The following is a 20,352-nucleotide window of genomic DNA, read 5'->3' as shown; positions in this document are numbered from 1 at the left end:
TTGGGTTTTAAATTTTTTAATTAAATACCAAAGCCATGGAGAATGTCACTCATTATGCCGTGGGTACAATAACATATTTTAAGAATATTTGGTTCTATTCATATTATTTTTAAAAATTACCATGGATAGTAGCAAGCAAGTCTTTTAATCTGTGTTTTTACTTTAGCTGTTATTAGTGTTGTATCTAAAAGGAAAATTGAACTGGATAGTAGGACTCTTCCAACTCTAATTTTCCTTAAATTTATGAAAATACTTTTTTGGAAGAACTCCTATTTTGGAACGTTTGCTACTAACCATGACAGTAGCCAACAAGTATTAAAATTCTTAAGATGTTATGGTAAAAATCAAGATAGTTGATTTCTATTTGGTTTACTTAAAATGCAGTGTAACAGGGGCTGGTCTGGTGTCATAGTGGTTAAGTTCACGTGCTCCGCTTTGGTGGCTGAAGGTTTGCTGGTTCAGATCCTGGGCACGGACCTAGCCCCACTCATCAAAGCCATGCTGATGTGGCATCCCAAATAGGAGAACTAGAAGGATGTACAACTAGGCTATATAATTATGTACTAGGGCTTTTGGGAGAAAAAAAGAGAGAAGAGGAAGATTGGCCACAGATGTTACCTCAGGGCCAATCTTCCTCACCAAAAAAGTATACCTTAAAAAAAATGCAGAGTAATGAAAGAAGGAGGTTGTGTTTTAAACTAATTCCAATGGCCATAAGTTATTGTTGCTGATGTGGGTGTTCAAGGGATATGAAATAGAGAAAATATTGTATTTTGGGAGCCCTAACCAATATATACTCATAAATGGCTCACTTCTTGATTAACTGAGAAGAAATGGACTTGGAGTTCATTGGCCAGCGTGACATATATAGCTACATTAATGGCATTGGAACTACTTTGCTTGAGTCTGAGGACAATGTTTCTTTAATATGACACCACCACATGGAAAGGTAAACTGCTGATATTAATGTACTAGATTGAAATTTTGGATTCTCATTTCATACTGTTTTCTTTTTGCTCCTGCAGACTTTCATAGTATTGAACAAAGGGAAAGCAATCTTCCGTTTCAATGCCACACCTGCCTTGTACATACTCTCTCCTTTCAGTCCTCTAAGAAGAATATCTATTAAGATTTTAGTACACTCATATCCTTTTTAAAATGCTTACTTGCAATGGTTCTTTAAAATGTAGTTATTTAAATTTGGATTTTAGTCCTTTTGTACCTGAAAAGACTCTGGTTTTAGTTTATCAATTGCAGTATAATTTGGTGTAGGTCTCTGAGAAGATTGGGAGAATGGCAATTTTGCCATTTTCGGATAAATGACTTTTATCTATTACTCCCTTGTTCAAAGAGATTTTAAAAAAAAGTCTATAAGCTTATTTAGAATTATTTTCTAAGGAAAAGTTGTTAGTATTTCAAGAAACGTCATTATCAAATATTCAAAGTTCCTACTGTGGTCTTCTGTCATATTCCTTGATTCTAAGCTACCTTATTCAGCATGCTTATCATGTGCACTATTCTGACGAACTGCATATTTATGACCATGAGTAACCCTCCAGATTGGACCAAGAATGTAGAGTGAGTGGGGATAAGTACATTTTAATATAGTCTTAGTATAATCTTTTTTATCCTTTCCTTTTCTTGCCAGTAAGTTACTGCATCTATAAAAATTGTGGTGTTTGTCTTCTCATGTTATATAGTTGCTTTCCTTTCAATCATTTTTTTCTCATCTGTAGTATTAACCCACAAGCAGTAGAATAGAATAATTAGATGCTACAATCTTTTCTAGAAGAGTGAACTTATCAGATCCCCTCCTTGTTCTTCGACATGTTACATATTTCTTATCTTTGGGGTATATTTCTGATAGGAACAATACAGGAATTTTCTAGGCAGATCTAATACCTATGTTCTTAGTTATTTTAAACACCTCTGCTTTCTGGAAGAGTTTCTGATATGTACATTTTAAGATTTTCTGGAAAGACTGTTACTGCATTTTATTCTAATATAGTGGGTCCATAAACCAAAAGACGCACTCCAATAGATACCTTCCTTTGGTTGATCAGAAACAGTAAATTATAATGATTCCCATGGTACCATGTTCTTTTCACACTTAATCCCAATGGATTCTTGTGTCTAGGTACACTTTCACTGGAATATATACTTTTGAATCACTTGTAAAAATCCTTGCAAGAGGCTTCTGTATAGGAGAATTCACTTTCCTTCGTGACCCATGGAACTGGCTTGATTTTGTCGTCATTGTTTTTGCGTAAGTACTTTCAGTTCTTTGAAATGCCAAATTCATGAAAATCTCAGCACAATGTTCCAGTAAGAACAAAGCTTTGGGGTCTGACTTTTCCTGCATATAATGATTGTATTTAAAGGATACTATATGAAAGCTAGTATTGATAGGCAAATGTTGATCTTTTCAGAAAGAACATTTCCCACTCAAAGGTATATGACGTCGTTAAGATTGATCATCTCCCTCTACACTCGGCACTTAGATGGACAGTCCATGTGGTGCCAATTAGGTTCACACTTTTTCCAAGTTCTTATTTAAAGCCTAATAAAACCTGTAAGAATCACAGAAAAAACTCAGGCCTTTAATTAGAAGCATGTTGATTTTTTTTTGTTGTTAACCTATCCTATTCAAGAGCGAATAAGTATATTGGAATATAGAAGTAAATATTTTTGCAAGGGCTGTCACTGCACACTGTACCTAACTTTAATGCACTGTATATGTATTGCATATGCATCCATAGTTTATTTTTAAGGGAAAAATATGACATTAAAATATAACTTTAATTTATTCATATTGCTGCTCTTTTCCCAAATGTATTTGTCAGAAGCATTTCTTTACTTTAAATTGTAAAAGCAATGCATGTTCATTGGAGGAATTTAGAGAATATAGAAGGGTCTTAAGATTTCTAGTCTCCTCTAGTCCCCTCCCCCACCTCCTTGTCCATCAGGCTCACTCCTTTCCTGGTCACAGATGGCAGCTGCGGTTCCACCTACTGCCTGCTGATAAAACCACATTGTGTGGAAGAAGGCTGCCTCTTCTCAGGGGTCTTCATTTTTATTGAGATATAATTTACATACCATAAAATTTACCCATTTAAAGCATGAAAATCAGTGTTTTTTTAGTATGTTGACAAAATTGTACGCAAATCACCATTCTAATTCCAGAATATTTTCATCACTTCAAAAAAGCAGTCACTTCCATCCCCTCCCCCCCTCAGTCCCTGGAAATCACTCATGTGTGTTTCATCTCAATGGATTTTGCCTGTTCTAGACATTTCATATGAATGGAATCATACAGTATGTCACCTTGTGTGTCTGGCTTCTTCCATAGCATACATTTTCAAGGTTTGCCGCTGATGTTTTATAGGGTACTATTAAATATCTACATTACCATAATGTTGAGGTCTAATAATTGAAACATTTCATTGTTTAGGCATTTAAGTGTATGAAACCATTTTAATAATATATTTGTATTTTGCTGACATTAAATAAAATTCATTACGATGGAAAAAAAGACTTGCAGAACGATACATTTAAATAAGTTCTAAATGTGGGATATACCTTGACTAAAGGTACAGGTAAGTATCATAGACTCTGTGTGAATTCTGAATAACTCTGATTTAATTCTACAGGTATTTAACAGAATTTGTAAACCTAGGCAATGTTTCAGCTCTTCGAACTTTCAGAGTATTGAGAGCTTTGAAAACTATTTCTGTAATCCCAGGTAAGAAGTGATTGGTGTGAAGCATTAGGCCACTCATAACTCCAACTATTTGGGAGTTGTTCTTTGTTTGTTTGTGTGTGTGTTGTCACTGTGTTTGTGTATAAACTCCCCCATTACAGATATGTGACAGAGTTTGTGGACCTGGGCAATGTCTCAGCGTTGAGAACATTCAGAGTTCTCCGAGCATTGAAAACAATCTCAGTCATTCCAGGTGAGAGTGGGGTTAAACACCGAGGCTGACTTTGTTCTTTTGGAGGAAAGCCAAGAAAAACTTTCTCTTATGGAATTTTAATTAAATTTGACTTCTTACGTTTTTCACAATTGTTATTAAAAGTCAGCCTTTGAGTTTAATGAATTGCATGGGTCTTAGAGGATGAAGATGACCATTTGGCTCACATCTCAACTTGAAATTTTCCCTCCTAACGGTTCATTTTCCATTTTCCTTTTCCAGGACTGAAAATTTCAACTTGTTTTAATTGCTTTTCATATAGTTAAGAAAAGAGAGAAAAAATATCAGCATGGGAGTATTGCATGACACACTGTCTTTTTAATCTTTCCTCAACAAACCATTTCTTAACTGAAAAACTAGTAAACTGTAACTATCTGCTGCAATTCAGCCTCTTTGTTTTGGTGTCATTATAGAGAGATGGTTTGTTTGACAAGCATTTACTGAATTAGCACTTTTAAAAATTATTTTCACAACTGAGTGTGGATATGGTCTGAGCAACCAAATTTTTCATTTTGACCATTTGGCTATTCTTTGGAAATATTTTACAATTTCTAATCATTTACTGTAATGTATAGAAACAAAATGTATATATAAAACAGCAAATCCACCCTTTTGAGCTAGTAGGCTTTTTCTGAATTAGGTTATCTCAGGTCATTGATTTGCTATCATGCATGCATTTCTAGGAAATGCTTGCCTTTTGTTTCTGTTTCTCGTTCAGAGGCTTTATTTCAATAGGAACATCTTTTGTTCCCCCCCGCTGTATTCAGGCCTGAAGACCATCGTGGGGGCTCTAATCCAGTCGGTGAAGAAGCTCTCTGATGTCATGATCCTGACCGTGTTCTGTCTGAGTGTGTTTGCGCTGATCGGGCTGCAGCTCTTCATGGGCAACCTGAAGCATAAATGTCTGCGGAATCCACTTGAAAACAATGAAACATTAGAAAGCATAATGGATACCCTTGAAGAAGAAGACTTTAGAAGTAAGAGCGTCCCTACAGTTGTTAATAGGCTGAAATAAGGCTAAAAGTATTACTGTCTTTTAGCAATTAAATGTTGCTTTCATTTTAATTATTCCAAAATTATTCAAATATATAAAAAGTTGCTACAGTGCAAATTTACATATGTTATATTTTCATAAATCTCCCTGGTTCTAAGCTTTTTAGCTGTTCTGGTACTGGAAACATGAGATAGTTCCATAATTCTCAATTTTTGTATGATAAAAAAGAATAAATTTGCTCTGGAGAAAGAAATTTAGCTATGAATTAATAATATTAACCATTACATTTCATTACAAGATATATATTTTATATAATATAATATTATTGGATAATTCATAATTATGTTTACTTTATAGTGTTATTTATTATATGATATGTTTTTACACTTGTACTTCTAACATCATATAGTTAATTATAACAATAATATTGTTACATATCAAAATGTCTCGATATTATTTTTGAAGATCTGTGTAAAGCAGAACAGTTTACTGTGCTTTATCAACGCTATCGTTATATTAGAACCATTGATGAGTTTCACAGCTCTTTCTAATGGCTTCCCTCAGTCTAGCAATGGCGTCACATCCAGGTTTAATTCATCAGAAGTAGCTCTGTAGGTACCGTATAAGGTGATCTGTACCCACAGTCTCAGAAGCCTGCTTACTTCACAACTGTGTTTCACAGAAAGCACGAACTTCATGTTTTCTGAACAACTAACCCTTAATACAGTTTCTCTCACTGGAGCTGTTGATGAATTTGGGTGAGAATGAACTTGAGCAAGATTGTACTTTCTGTCTGACACCTGCCATGTGTCCGTATGATGTTGCCCGCATGAGCCCATAAACCTCAATAGATAATTAGATCCAGAGGTGGCGTGGAAAGCAAGAAATCTTTCAAATATATGTGCCTTTGACAGAAGGAGATCAGGCAGTAAAGGTCAGGATTCTCCTCGGATAATAAAGAAACATATACATCATCTATTTACTTTACTAAATGTTTATTTTCCCACTCACTGGGGAAGATTAAAAAAATAATAAAATATAGCTAATATAGTAAAATACTGTAAATAAAGAAAACAGAAAAAAATAGAAGCTTAAAACAAGAAAGCTGAAGTTTTTCAAGTAAAATATTTAATGTATATTTCTTTACTACCAGTATTTGATGAGGAATTTAGTACGTATTTCCTTCCTTTTTATCTTATTTTTCCAGTTTCTGATTTTGATTAATATGATCTTAAATTTTATTTCCAAAGAATTTTATTTCTCAATTTATATGCCATAAAAAAATTTGTTTTATAGGTAATTGTTGACATTTACATTCTGTTTTGTGAATCAGTATACAACTCTTATTTAAACTTAACTTTTTTTACTAGGATCACTATCAGCCCTTTTATTCTGAATTTTGGCCCTGTTCCTGAGTTTATAATTTGAAAGATTTTTTTAACCTTCTGGAATTGTTTCAAGCAATTTTTTTTTTTGAAAAGAGTGGAAAGAGGGGCTGGCCTGGTGGTGCAGCAGTTAAGTTCTCACCTTCCACTTTGGCAGCCCAGGATTTGCCAGTTCAGATCCTGGGTGTGTCAAGCCATGCTGTGGCAGGCATCCCACATATAAAGTAGAGGAGGATGGGCACAGTTATTAGCTCAGGGCTAGTCTTCCTCAGCAAAAATAGGAGGATTGGTGGTAGATGTTAGCTCACGGCCTATCTTCCTCAAAAAAAAAAAGGAGTAGAAAGAGCCCTTGAATTTTGCAATGTATCTTCATGTTGCATTTGTACATGAATGAATGACAGCTTAGCTAACAATGACATTTTATACCCCACAATCCTCTCCCAATTCTGTACATTATTCTTGATTTTGTTCTAAAGTATAGTTTTAGAGAGGCGATGTTTGTGTCAAGTCTGAATTTGGTTTCCTACCTGTTTTCCGGGTCGTAGAAGCCAGGTCTTACTGCAGTATTTATTCCAGCATTCAATTATCAACGTGTGTTTATTAAGTGCTTCCCTGAGGTAGACACTGTGCAAGTTTCTGAAGCTATAGCAATGAACATGATGGCCTCAGCCCCTACTTTCACAGACTTTATATTCTAGTGGGAATGAAAGATTAAAAAGAGGGAATGGACAGACAAATAAAAAATATTGCAAGTTTAATAGATGCTATGCAAAGAAAGTAAATCTCCAGGACTGAGATACCAACTAAAGGAGAAGACCTCTCCAAGGATTTAAACAGAGATCTAAAGGATGATAAGAAGTCGTAAAATAGTGTAAGTGTAGATGGGAGGGTGTATGGGGGCTACTGCTTGAGTTAGAAGGAATAGCATGTGGAAAGACCCTGAAACAAGAAAGAATATTTTGTGTTTAAAGAATGGAAAAGCAGTAGTGTGGTTAACTTCAGCAAAGGAGAGACAGATGGCCAATGGAGAAAGTAAGAGAAAAACGCAGGGATCATATCATGAAGGATGATTTAGCCCATGGGAAGGAGTTTGGATTTTATTTTAAATGCAGTGGTTTGACTCACTTTTTCTGCCATATGGAGAACTGGTTGGGCAAGGCTGGATGGTAGATTGGTATAAGGAAGGCCAGTTATGATGTTGCTTCTTTTATTCAAAGAAGAGAAGATTGTGGCTTCATCTAGAGTGGTGGTAGAAAGTGATGAGTAAGTTCAAGGTAAAATCTACAGAACTTGCTGATGGATTAGAGAACAGAGGAGGGCTTGAGGAAGTCTTCTAGGTTTCTGACTACAGTAACTGGATGAGTGGCAATGCGAATTGAGAGAAAGGTGGCAGGTTTGTAGGGAAAAGTCACTATTAACCCATTAAAATTGAGATGTCATTGAGAGATCCAAGTGGAGATAAAAAGTAAACAATTGGAGATTTAAGCACAGAGATTAGAGGGACTGCCTGGCTTGGAGTTACACATTTCAAAGTAATCAGTAGAAAGAAAGGATATATACACACATACATCATTCTGGAAAACCCTGACGTTTATAAGTAGGTAGAGAATTGGCAAAGGAAGTTTAAAGCAAATTTAGTGTTTAAAAGATGTTCAACTCCGTAACCCTAGGAAATCAGGTGGAGAGGAGGACCCAGAAAGACACAGAGAAGGAGGAACCAGTAAAATAAGAAGCAGAGATATTAATTGTGAAGCCAAGAGAAGAAAGTATGTTGAGGAAAAGGGAATGCTTGTGTTGAATGATGCTGCAAGACCAAGGATTAAGAATAATGAAGATAGAGAAATATACATTAGCTTGAACAACAAGGAAATCATCAGAGACTTTCATGAGAAAATTTTAGTAGAGTACTAGGAGCACAAGGTTGGACTAAGACGGTGACGGGTGAATAAGATGTCAGGAAGAAGACAAGACAGTATGCTTAGAAAATTCTTTCATAAATTTGGCTGTAAAGGGAAGCAGAATAATGGGGACAATGGCTGGTATTTTTTTAAAGATGAATTTTCATAGGGATATTTTTCTAGTGATAGAAATGAATAAGAAGTAAAATATGGATTAATAATTCAGGAGAGATGGGAGAAGTCAAGACCTTGAGAAAGTGGAAGAAAAAAGAGGAGAGACATCTCCACCATTGAAGCAGGAGGAAAGATGGAGGAGCAGGCTGAAGAGTTATTAGAAAAGGATTAAGTCAAACCCAATGGCTTTTATTTCCTCAGAAAAGTGTAAGATGGGATCATTGACTGACAGTGCAAATGAAGAAGAGGAAATTTTGCAGAAGGTTTGAGGTGAATGCACTCTGTGGTCATCTTAGGGAATGGAACATGGAGTCTATTTTGAGTGCCAATTTTATATCAGAGATCATCTATTTAAAATGGAATCATTCACTTGGATGTGGGAGTTTCTCCAATAACATTCCGCCGCTTGGGAGCAAGTATGGAGTAGGCGAATGCTAGATTATGTGTGGGATTAGGGTTCTTCCAGGTTAGTACGATAGACTGTGAGAGAGGCATGAAGTTGAGGGAATTGTAAGACAGTGATGATAATGAATGCTCATGGATTCTAAACTGGACAAAGAAAGAACTGAATCCAACAGTTGGTTGATAGATCATGAGAAAATTGTGAGGTAAATGAATTCAAATTCTTGAAGAGATCAAAGAATTATGATGGTAAAGGCAACCTACATAGAAAACCTGAACATCTTCTAAAACTCTTTTCTGGGGCATACAGCAAAGCCTTGTTGGAGGTGCTTTTTTAATTCATTATCACTGTCTAGCCTCATGTTCAATAACATAAAATTTATAAATTTCCCTTGGTGCTGCACACTCTCTACTTTGACGCTCATCAAACTTCCTTGCTACTACAGATGAAGGAAATATTCATGTGCAGAGCTCATAGCTAAATTTCCAGTAACTATTGGGCCTTATATAGTGTGGTTCCATTGGCATAAAGGGGGATAGTCTCTTACTACTGGTCTGCACTACTACCAGGGCTTTTCCTGACTCCTTCATGTACAGCTCTTTCTTTGTGGGGACTGCATCTCCCAGAATGCAGTGTGTCATGTGCAGGCAGTCTGCCTCTACCTGATCCCCTGAACTAGTCTTCTCCAAGTTGATTTATTGTCCCTTGGTTAAGGAATAAACCCTGGATTCTGAAAGCCCAAGCCATACGTAGGTTGCTATAAGCTGTCTTTCTGAACCAGGTCAGATAAAACTAATCACGGAATGTTTAGGTCACCAATTATTTTTTACCATTCTGCTCCAATGCCCTCAAGTCAGTAGAAAATTACCCCAGAATCTGCCCTAGATTGAATATCAGTCCATATTTTTGTTGTGTGAATTTTGTAATTTTCTGTTTCTTTTTTTCCCTCTTTGTATTTTACTGTGAAGTGGAGACTTATCCATTACTACTCACCGCCTTTGCCATGATACTGCATTATACTTATTTAACAGCTTTATTGAGAAATAATTCACATACCATAGAATTCCCCCTTTTAAAGTGTACAGTTCAGTGTTTTGTAGTGTATTCACCGAGTTGTGCAACCATCATCACTTTCTAATTTTAGACTATTTTCATCTCCCTCAAAAGAAACCCTGTACTCACTGGCGATCATTCCCCGTTCCTTCCTCCCCCGAGTCCCTGACAACCACTAATCTGCTTTCTGTCTCTATGCGTTGGCCTATTCTGAACATTTCTTATAATTGAAATCGTGCAATATGTGGCCTTTTGTGTCTGGCTTCTTCCGCTCAGCATATTTTCAAGGTTCATCCGTGTAGTAGTAGTTCATTTCTTTTTATTGCTAAATAATATTCCGTTGTATGCATGTATTACATTTTGTTCATTCATTAGTTGATGGACATCTGGGTTGTTTCCACTTTTTGGCTATTGTGAATAATGCTGCTATGCACGTTCATGTGTAAGTTTTACTGTGGACATATGTTTTCATTTTTCTTTGCATTACATTTTTGCTTTACATGTTAACCTTAAATTCTCTTGAGGCTAATTATCCTAATAATTTAATGTCCACTTGCTTGGGAATTAAAGTATTCTGCAAGACGAGAGTGAGCCAGTCCCATTGCTTTACCTTTCATCATTCTTGTACTGGATTGAGTATGTTAGCCCTGCACATGCTAGTACAGGCAGCTCAAGAGCCCATTCTTACAAGGCAGCTCCTTGATTGGTAAATGGGAACCAGTGTTACTTTAAAGGATAATTCTAAAGTAATCCTTCCCTAAGAAAAATATCTTGAAGGCTCATGTATAAAAAGTTGCATCTTAACCCCCTCCATCCTCATTCTTGTGTGCCCACCCTCCTGAGGCACAGGATTTTTTTTCAATAAAGTTGTTCATGCACACTCTCACGTAAATTTTTACCTCAAACTAAGAGGCTTTATTGTTTTCTTTGTGTCTTCTAAAATTTGTCTTCTGTGTAAGACAAAACGATGATGTGTAAGTCAATCAATTAATCTTATCTGAAATTGTTGAATAGTTTAATAATTGCTGCTCTTTGAGCAGCTGTGTAGAATGTGTGGATCACTGCATTAAGTGCTTTACATGAAGTATCCTATTTATACCATTCAACACCTCTGCAAAGGAAGAATTCTCATCCACGTTTAACAGATACGGTGGTTAAATCTTAAAGTGGTAAGATAATGTACCAACATAGGAAGGGGGAGAAGCAACATTCAAAGCCAGGTGTATCTGACTTCAACGTCTTTCTTCTACTTTTACTCCAAAAGCCTCCTAATAATTATATCTTTATTCTTTGGACTTGAGCCAAATAGGAAGTTGGGCCCTTATTAAAAACAATGGATTTTTTAAAATCCTTTATACCTTTACTATAGAGGGTTGGATCAGCTTCCTGTCTTAAGAATAAGTCTCCATTACATCTGAAAATGGCCACAAAGTGTACCATGCATGAAAGGGGAAGTGTGCATTTATTTCACTGCTATATCCTGAACGTCTGGAACTTAGTAATTCCTAAATAAATATTGGTTGGTGAATAAAGAAGAGAATGTCAGAAGACAAGTTTTGTCCATTTGTAGTTTTGCCTTGCTGACTGTACCTTTTCAGGACTACTCTGGGGCTCAATCAGGGGCTCCCTTCCTTCTCTTCCCTTCCCCAGCAACACCTTCTCTCTGGGTTAACTCATCAAGTCTGATGGCTTTGAAAACTATCTACTTGTTGGTGACTCCCATCTTTAGGTCTCCATCCTTGATAGCTCTACTGACCTCGAGACTTTCATATCCATCCGATCACCTACTTTATAATACCTAATAATTATCTCAAACTAAGCACAGCTAAAATAGAACTCCTGGTTTTTCCTCAGGCCATTTTGTTCCCCAGTCTTCCTCATTTCGGTAACTGGCACCACCGTCTTACCAATGGACCTGTCTTTGTGTCCTCTCTCTTCCTCACACCCCACGTGCACTCCATCCACAAATCCCTGTCCACTCTATTTTCATCTTCTCTCCATATCCACAGCTACTCTTTGAACATTAGCCATGTCGTCTCTCACAGTAGTCACTTACCTTGTATCCTTGCTTCCACACTTGCTCTCTTGTAGTCCATAGTCCACAAAGCAACCATAGTGACGCTTTAAAATGGTAATTATTCTCTCATGTCTTTGCCTTCCACTTCTATTATTTCTAATCATACTTAAAATCCAAACTCCTTTCCAGGACATGCAAAGCCTTACACGACCTGGCCCCTGTCTGCCCCTGCCACCACGGTCCTCCCCACTCACTACAGTGTAGCCAGGCTGGCCATTTGCTGTTTCTTCCATACAACAACTTCATTTCCATCTCAGGCCTTTGCTCTTGCTCTTCATCCTGCCAAGATGTTTCTTCACCAGGATCTTGGAATGGCTGCCTTCTTTGTAGCATTTAGGTCCAGTTAAAATGTCATCTCTTTAGAAAGGGCTCTCTGACCACATTTTATCACATTTTCTTAATTTAGTTTCTTTGGGGCATTTATCACTATCTGAATGTACCTTGTATATTTATTTATTTACTTAAGTGTCTTCCTCTATCCCCAACCTCCACCTCTACCTAAACGTAAAGAAAGTACCATAAAACTAATGATCTTGTTTATCATCGTATTCATTGCCTGGCCCATAAGAGGTTATTAATAGACATTTGAGGGAAACTATATGAGAATATAAAAATAAATGAATGTGTATTCCTGGGACCAGGCCTGAATGTGTGTGAATATGTCTATATTAATTAACTCACCTGCTATATCACTCTTAAAGCTTACACTCCATAATGTTATATTGTTCAATTTCTTCCTAAACAGAATATTTTTATTACTTGGAGGGATCCAAAGATGCTCTCCTTTGTGGCTTCAGCACAGATTCAGGGTATGTAATATTTGTTTCGTTTTAGTCTAAAGGCTGCAAAAAAAAGGAAAAGCATACTCGGTTTGCTAATCAGAACCTTTGATGCTATATTATTTTCACGTATTTCATGGCATTATTTGACCCATTCTGTCCCACAGCAAGTCCAGACTTTAAAAGATCCCTAGTTAATGAATATTTTTGAAAGCAAGACTTTGAGGTAATGTTTGAATTAAAACAAGATACAAGTCATACAAACCTTAAGAAAGTAGAAAAATTACTTCCAGAAAACCTCACCACGAGGTGATTGGATAGTTTCAAGCTTTCTTCTTTCTGGAAAAAAGAGTGATAAAATCAACTTTGCTTTCCATCCCCAAATTCTACTCATTCTCCAATAAAGTATGACTCATAGGTGACTAAATGCAGTGACATTTTGGCCACTCTAAACAAAAGGATCCCATTGATTTGAGTAAAGATGTTTTAAGAATCTTATATTTATGCAAATACCCGTTTTTCTCTTTCTCCTATACACCAACTTCATTTCTGCTGCAGGATCTTTGTCTTGCTCTCCCCCTGCCCAGATATTTCCTCACCAGGCTCTGTGTACACTGGGAACGTTAAAAATAAACAAGATAATGTTGCTGCTCCCAAAGACACCTCAGAACACTGTGTTTGTGTACAGTCACGCATCGCTTAATGATGGGGATACATTCTGAGAAATGCGTCATCAGGCAATTTTGGTCATTGTACAAACAGCATAGAATGTACTTACACAAACCTAGATGGTATAGCCTACTACACATCTAGGCTAGATGGTACTAATCTTATGGGACCACCATCCTATATGTGGTCCATCGTTTACTAAGACATCAATATGCGGCACATGACTGTAATGGCATCGTAGATACCAATCCACCAGTTTTAGAAAGAAAAAAGTCTTAAAGCTGAAAATCTTTGTGAACTTACACAATTGCTATATTTTGACTATTTTTGGTTCTAATTCACTCCAAGAATAATTTGAGGGGACTCAGTTTTGATAGAGGTCTACAAATCAATCTTTATGGATACAAGAACTATTGTAAGACATCTGGTGAAAGTTTCCAAGTTTTGATGGCAATGATGATGAAAAACTAATAGCTACTACCATTTATCAAATGCTTTCTAAATGCAGGAACCAGGCTAGGTAATTTGCATACATGATCTTCTTTAAACTTAATAACAATCTTAACCTTTTGTAGTAGGTGTATTTTCCTGTTTTCACAGAAAGAGGAAACTGTGCCTTGAAAGATTTAAGCAATTTGACAAAGTCACCAACTAGTCAGTAGCAGGGGTGGGATTCAAACTCGGTTCTTCCTGACTCCAGATAACGTGTTCCTTATCCTTATTCAATAGTGTCCCCCTAGAAAAGGATCCTTGAGTTTCTGACTGTTCTGTAGTACTCTTTAGCTTGCATTCTGAAGGCATCCTAACTTGTGATATTCTTTTTCATATGCAGTCAGTGTCCAGAAGGGTACATTTGTGTGAAAGCTGGCAGAAACCCCGATTATGGCTATACGAGCTTCGACACTTTCAGTTGGGCTTTCTTAGCCTTGTTTCGGCTAATGACCCAGGATTACTGGGAAAACCTTTACCAACAAGTGAGTGCCAAGAGAAATATTCATTGCATTTTGGATGGCATAAAAATCTGATGGATGTTCCTTACCAGCCTTATATATGAGATGTTTTATTCTATTTAGAATGGAGAAAACTGTTGTCTTATTACGAAAATTAGACATGGTTTATTTCCAGCACTATTAGCATGGATACTTTTTTAAATCATAAATTATTTTCTTATCTTTTCTTGGCTTATTTGATTTCTAGTTTTCTTTCCCTCTCTCTGAATACAGCATGCCATGGGGTCCTAAGTAAATGATAGGAAATATGCTGTAATCTTCTCTCATAGCACACCCACACACAGACTGCTTTCCACATCTGCCTCCCTGCTTGGAGTGCCCTGAACACCAGACGCTCCTTTGCTCACGGTGCTTTATTGTTTGAACTCCCATGTACAATTGTTAGGGATTGAATTGCATCCCCCCAAATTCATGTGTTGAAGTCATAACTCCCAGTACCTCAGAATGACTACATTTGGAGTTAAGGCCTTTAAAGAGGTAATTAAGTTAAAATGAGGTTGTTAGGGTGGATCCTAATCCAATCTGACTCGTGTCCTTATAAGAAGAGGAGATTAGGACAGGAGAGACACCAGAGGGAGACAGCAGAGATGCACACACAGAGAAAAGGCCATGTGAGGACTCAGGGAGAAGGTGGCCATCTGCAAGGCAAGGAGAGAGGCCTCAGGAGAAATCAACATGCTGACACTGATCTTGGACTTCCAGCCCCTAGAACTGTGAGCAGTTGATTTCTGTTATTTAAGCCACCCAGCCTGTAGTATTTTGTTATGGCAGCCCTAACAAACGATTATAAGAATTAAAGACTCAATTCCCTTCCTAAATTTGCCTCTCTGAATTCAATTGCTCCTTCCTCTCAACTTCCATGCCCTTTGAATATTCTTCGGTTTATAGCATCCATCTCTTCTACTGTAATTGTTAATTCACATAGTTATTTCCTCTAACTTGAATATGAACCTCTTGAACCTGTGGGCTCTATCGTTGTTTTACTTATATATTCTCAGCACCCAACCCCAAGAGGAAGGAGACCAAAATGATTATTCTGAATCGTGAATAATAATGAATCACTTTGCTCAGAATTGCTGCAGATTCTTCTTTTGGCCTGTTTTATGTTTATTTAATTTCTGAGATTATTATAAATGAGTACAGAAATTATAAGAAAATATACTTCACAGGAAAAAAGAAATGCAAATGGCTTCTTAAATATGCAAAAAGATGCTCACCTTTACTCAAAATTAAAGAAATGCAAATTAAAATTAGAGTGACATAATTTTTTACCTGTCATAATGACAAAGATATATATATCTTTGACTGATATATGAGGAGGCAGACTTTCTCACCCATTTCTGGGTACCACTGCTGAGGGTAACAAGGAAATTTCTATGAAAGTTAAAATGAGTATACTCATTAATCTAACAATTCCACTACCAAGAATTTATCTAAGAGAAGATATCAGTAACCACAGTAACTAACAAAAAGGGAATATGAGTAACTCGACATTAGAGATTGAAAGGAGAGACTTACTTTTCATTTAATACCTGTTTGTACTATTTGAATGTTTTACCATATATACATTTTAAATTTTTTAGTACATGTTACTTAAAAATAAATATAAAATGAATAGATAAATCCATACAATAAGGCTATCTACCTTATGTGAACATAATCTATCATTATTACTGCTTCTTGTTAAAGATAGAATTTTATTAGTAAAAAAGACTAGATATTATCTGGTCCTATAATTTGAAAATAAGTAAAGCAGCTAGTTTTTGAGAAATTTTCAGATTGTGGAGAAAAAATTCAAGGTTATTATTATACTTAATAATAATCAAGAATCATACCTAATTTTAGTACAAGTTTAATAGATTGCTATATCCTTTGCACTGAAAAAGTGTGTATTTTAAAACATTCTCTTCCATGGAGATACAATTTTATTCCTTTATATTTTTGATAATGTGAGATTATACAGAACTGCCCTATTTACCCATGCCTAACATGCCATTCAAGTTGAAACAAAGAAATTTGTTTTATTAAAATAATTTCCATTTTTCCCTAGACACTGCGTGCTGCTGGGAAAACCTACATGATCTTCTTTGTTGTGGTGATCTTCCTGGGCTCCTTTTATCTAATAAACTTGATCCTGGCTGTGGTGGCCATGGCCTACGAAGAACAGAACCAGGCAAACATCGAAGAAGCTAGGCAAAAAGAGTTAGAATTTCAACAGATGTTGGATCGTCTTAAAAAAGAGCAAGAAGAAGCTGAGGTATTATTTGGTTTAAAATTCTTCCTAGAAGTAGACATGCAAAGGAGAACAACAGAGTCCCAGTGGCCTTCCCTAAGGAGATTTTCCTTAATGGATTTCTTAATGTAAACTGCATTTTCCTTCTGGTGTGGTCAAAGGAACCAATTCTGGCTTGAGTTAGAATTGACATCTGTCCCACTGCTCTTTTGCCCATAATCAGCTCCCTCCAGCACAAAGACCATTCTAAGCTGTTCCTCATAAGCCTGTTACCCACGATGCCTCAGTATGTATGACATTATGCAAATTCCCAAAACATATATGATGTATTTCCCCCGAGTAACAATTCTGTACAAAAATGTAGGGAAAATTATTTTAATGTTAACATTAACAGGTACTCTATGGGGTAGAAAGCAAAATGTGCATCAATTTTTGTTAATGTTGCAATGATTTTTAAGATAAAACATGAGTTGTTAAGAAAAGCATACTTATGATTGTGGCCACTTTAGGCTAAGTCACAAATTCTTGAAGATTTTTTCTTACTCCTCTCTCTAAAGGGGCGCTTCAGTGGAAACATTTGAGAAGGTTTATACTAAGAGAATCAAAATTTCAAATATTCTGCAAGAGTCTTAAAATTTCTTCTATGGTTTGACCTAGTTAAATCTCTTTGAGGAATCTAATATGTTGGGAGGAGGGTAGATTTTCTGCATCTGTAATGTAGAAAAACTTTGATGCAGAGACTTGTTTGGTGTAGTATTTTAATAATATTAAACATTAGAAAGCACTTAAGTTTTCAAAAATTCAAAAATTAAGATGATTATGACATTTTTGTATTATTCAGCCATAAAATTATGTGTTTTAAGAATATCATGACAGGAAAAGGTGTTAGTACAACAATGTATTAAGTAGTAGGATACAAAATTGAATATAAGATACAAAAAATCTAAAAATTATGTGTATAAAGACTGGAAGAAATATTACTCCAATTATTTTGGGTTGTAGGGTTATGAGTGATTTTTATTTTTTGTCCACAATATTTTTATTTCCAAATTTTCACAAAGATTGTTTATTTTAATAATAAAAACTTAGTTTTTTTAATACAGTCATGCATCGCTTAACAATGGGGATACATTCTGAGAAATGCATTGTTGGGCAGTTTTGTCATTGTGTGAACATCATGGAGTGTACTGAAGGAGGAACAAAATTTACCACCCCAAAATGTCTCTCTTTAATGTGAGGATTATTTTAGGCTGATTTTTTTTTTTTTTCATGAGGAAGATTGTCCGAGCTAACGTCTGTGCCAATCTTCCTCTGTTTTGTATGTGGGACACTGCCACAGCATGGGTTGATGAGCACTGTGTAGGTTGGTGCCTGGGATCTGAACCCAGGAAACCCTGGCCACCAAATTGGAGCCTGGGAACTTAAGCAGTACACCACCGGGCTGGCCCTGGGCTGATTAGTTTTAAAAAACAAAAGACTCAGAAAGTTTGTCTCGTTACCTCCCCCTTAACTGCCTAAAAGAATTCAAATTAAAAACACCTGTCTCAGGAAGTGAGCTATCACCTTAGCGCAACATGAACTAGGTGGTAGAGAGAGAGAAAGCTAGAAAAGTCTGCTTGTTGGGCTCCTCTCTGTCTTCTTCTCTTTCTACGTGGCAAAACACTTGTTTCCAAACATTTGCTCCTTTTCACCTACCTGTGAATTGCCTTCTTTCCCTTTGAAGTCCCTGACTCCTCCCATCCCCCACATCTTCTTTTGTCTTTACCTGAGGATGACATTTAAGGGAGGGCATTGGCCATTTTGGCAAGTTACTTGGTTTTTCTGGGTTTCTCCCAAGTATATGCTATTAAACCTTTGTTTATTTTTTTCCTGTTAACCTGTCTCATGTCAGTTTAATTCTTAGACAAGCCAGAAGAACCTAGAAGGATAGAGTAAAATTTCTTCCTTTCTTACAGTACTGACACTAACCTAGATGGAATAGCCTACTACACACCTAGGTTATATGGAACTAATCTAATGGGACCACTGTTGTATATGTGGTCTGTCATGGACTGAAATGTCATTATGTGGTGCATGATTGTAAAGGGGTAGCACTAGATTATCCCAGGAATTTCCCAGGGAACCACTAGGAAAGAAATCTCTTTCATTTTCTTCAGATATTATTCTGTAATAATTCATTTTACTTTTCAGGCAACTAATTTTTCATTAAACTATAGAGTGTCAGATTCTAATGATAATATTGAATTACTTACCTGGACAAGATATAAAACCAAATTATCTTAACACATGGTTTATGTGAGTTTCACATCCCAGAATTACCTAGTAAAACTTTCCCATGTACCATTAAAGATTGCTTTACTGTAAATAGAGTAATAGTAAATAATAGTTTAATTTCAAAGCACAATGGGGCTTTATTACAATGCAGGAGAAGCAATAAATATATACTTTGTAAGCTCTCTGGTCATTGTGCAAAGAAAATGACATTATTTCGTGTACAAGGGATATGATTATATGCACGGTGTAATTAAATTAATGGTAGAGAGGATTTCCTCTCTCGTAATAGGATTTCCAAGACTTGGGAATGACTCACTGTGTGTGTGACCTCTTGGTTCAACAGGCAATAGCAATGGCAGCAGCTGAATATACAAGTATTGGGAGAAGCAGAATTATGGGCCTCTCCGAGAGTTCTTCTGAGACATCCAAACTGAGCTCTAAAAGTGCTAAAGAAAGAAGAAACAGAAGAAGGAAAAAAAATCAAAAGAAGCTCTCCAGTGGGGAAGAAAAGGGAGATGATGAGAAATTGTCCAAATCGGAGTCAGAGGAGAGTATCAGGAGAAAAAGTTTCCACCTTGGTGTTGAAGGCCATAGGCGAGCACACGAAAAGAGACTGTCTACCCCTAACCAGGTACCTCAGAAACCGTCAAATGCATCTCCCTGGAGGCAGTATTATAGAACACAGTGTTTCCTTCTGAGGGTAGGGACCTCAGGAAAAGAGAGTGAGTGACTTCATCAGTATGTTTTTAGGTAAAAACCTATTGATTACTGGTCATTTATGGAAAGAACATAGATGTACATAGATTTTTAATTTGACCATTTTTAAAGAAGCTTACAGTTTCATAATTGTCATATCTTCTCTAATAAACAAATTTTCAAAACAAAATATTCGTGAGAACCATTGTAGAAATGAAGGAATTATTTACAGTAAAGATTAACTTTTACATTTTTATTTAGACTGTATTTTGTCATGCCTCATTGGTTAAAAACTAATCTTAGACTAGTTTCTCCTCTTTTCTTCACCACTGTAGGTACTGGTGTCACCAGAGTATCAGTCACCCAAGCTGGAAAGTTTGGAGACACCTTGCCAGTCCCCACCCACAACTGCATCAGCTACTCACATCTAGTCCCATAGTCTTATTTCTGCTTGTGTGCAATTTATGTTTCTTCCTTTTTCCACTGAAACCTCCATATTTCAGGTCTCCTTGCCTACGGACCTCCAAAATGAACCGTTGCTTCTATTCTCCTTAACACTTCCCTGTTTTCCATTGCACAACCTTTCCAAATCGTTTTTCTAAAACAAAGCTGTCCCTCTGCTCAACTTAAAAACAAAAAAAAACAAAACAAAAAAACTCTGTTGAAAAGTACTGACTACAGAACCAGCCCCATATCTTATCCATGCTGCGGACTGACTTCAGCCTCATTTCCCACC

General features: G+C 36.4%; 1 protein-coding gene and 1 long non-coding RNA gene across 3 annotated transcripts in view; one reads left to right on the top strand and one right to left on the bottom strand.

Moving 5' to 3' along the window:
- SCN9A (sodium voltage-gated channel alpha subunit 9) overlaps positions 1-20,352 on the top strand; it is a 168,903-nt gene that overhangs the window by 81,664 nt on the left and 66,887 nt on the right. The window contains exons 3-11 of one of the 2 annotated variants that reach the window (XM_044768770.2): positions 1,026-1,144; positions 1,489-1,578; positions 2,138-2,266; positions 3,651-3,742; positions 4,739-4,948; positions 12,701-12,764; positions 14,236-14,377; positions 16,464-16,670; positions 19,264-19,551. In XM_044768770.2, the coding sequence (XP_044624705.2) occupies positions 1,026-1,144; positions 1,489-1,578; positions 2,138-2,266; positions 3,651-3,742; positions 4,739-4,948; positions 12,701-12,764; positions 14,236-14,377; positions 16,464-16,670; positions 19,264-19,551 (1,341 nt within the window). Of the gene's footprint in view, positions 1-1,025; positions 1,145-1,488; positions 1,579-2,137; positions 2,267-3,650; positions 3,743-3,830; positions 3,954-4,738; positions 4,949-12,700; positions 12,765-14,235; positions 14,378-16,463; positions 16,671-19,263; positions 19,552-20,352 lie in introns of those variants that run through there. The other variant, XM_070508042.1, reaches the window with a different exon arrangement.
- LOC123285248 (uncharacterized) overlaps positions 4,722-20,352 on the bottom strand; it is a 128,261-nt gene continuing 112,630 nt past the window's right edge. The window contains exons 8-11 of the long non-coding RNA XR_011502842.1: positions 19,237-19,366; positions 13,000-13,073; positions 12,637-12,797; positions 4,722-4,887 (exon numbers count right to left, since the gene is read on the bottom strand). This is a non-coding gene — a long non-coding RNA (uncharacterized lncRNA). The remainder of the gene's footprint in view (positions 4,888-12,636; positions 12,798-12,999; positions 13,074-19,236; positions 19,367-20,352) is intronic.

Source organism: Equus asinus, chromosome 4 (genome assembly GCF_041296235.1).
Source record: "Equus asinus isolate D_3611 breed Donkey chromosome 4, EquAss-T2T_v2, whole genome shotgun sequence".
NCBI lineage: Eukaryota > Metazoa > Chordata > Mammalia > Perissodactyla > Equidae > Equus > Equus asinus.
Note: the sequence above shows the minus strand (reverse complement) of the source record. Positions and strands in the feature narration are given on the sequence as shown.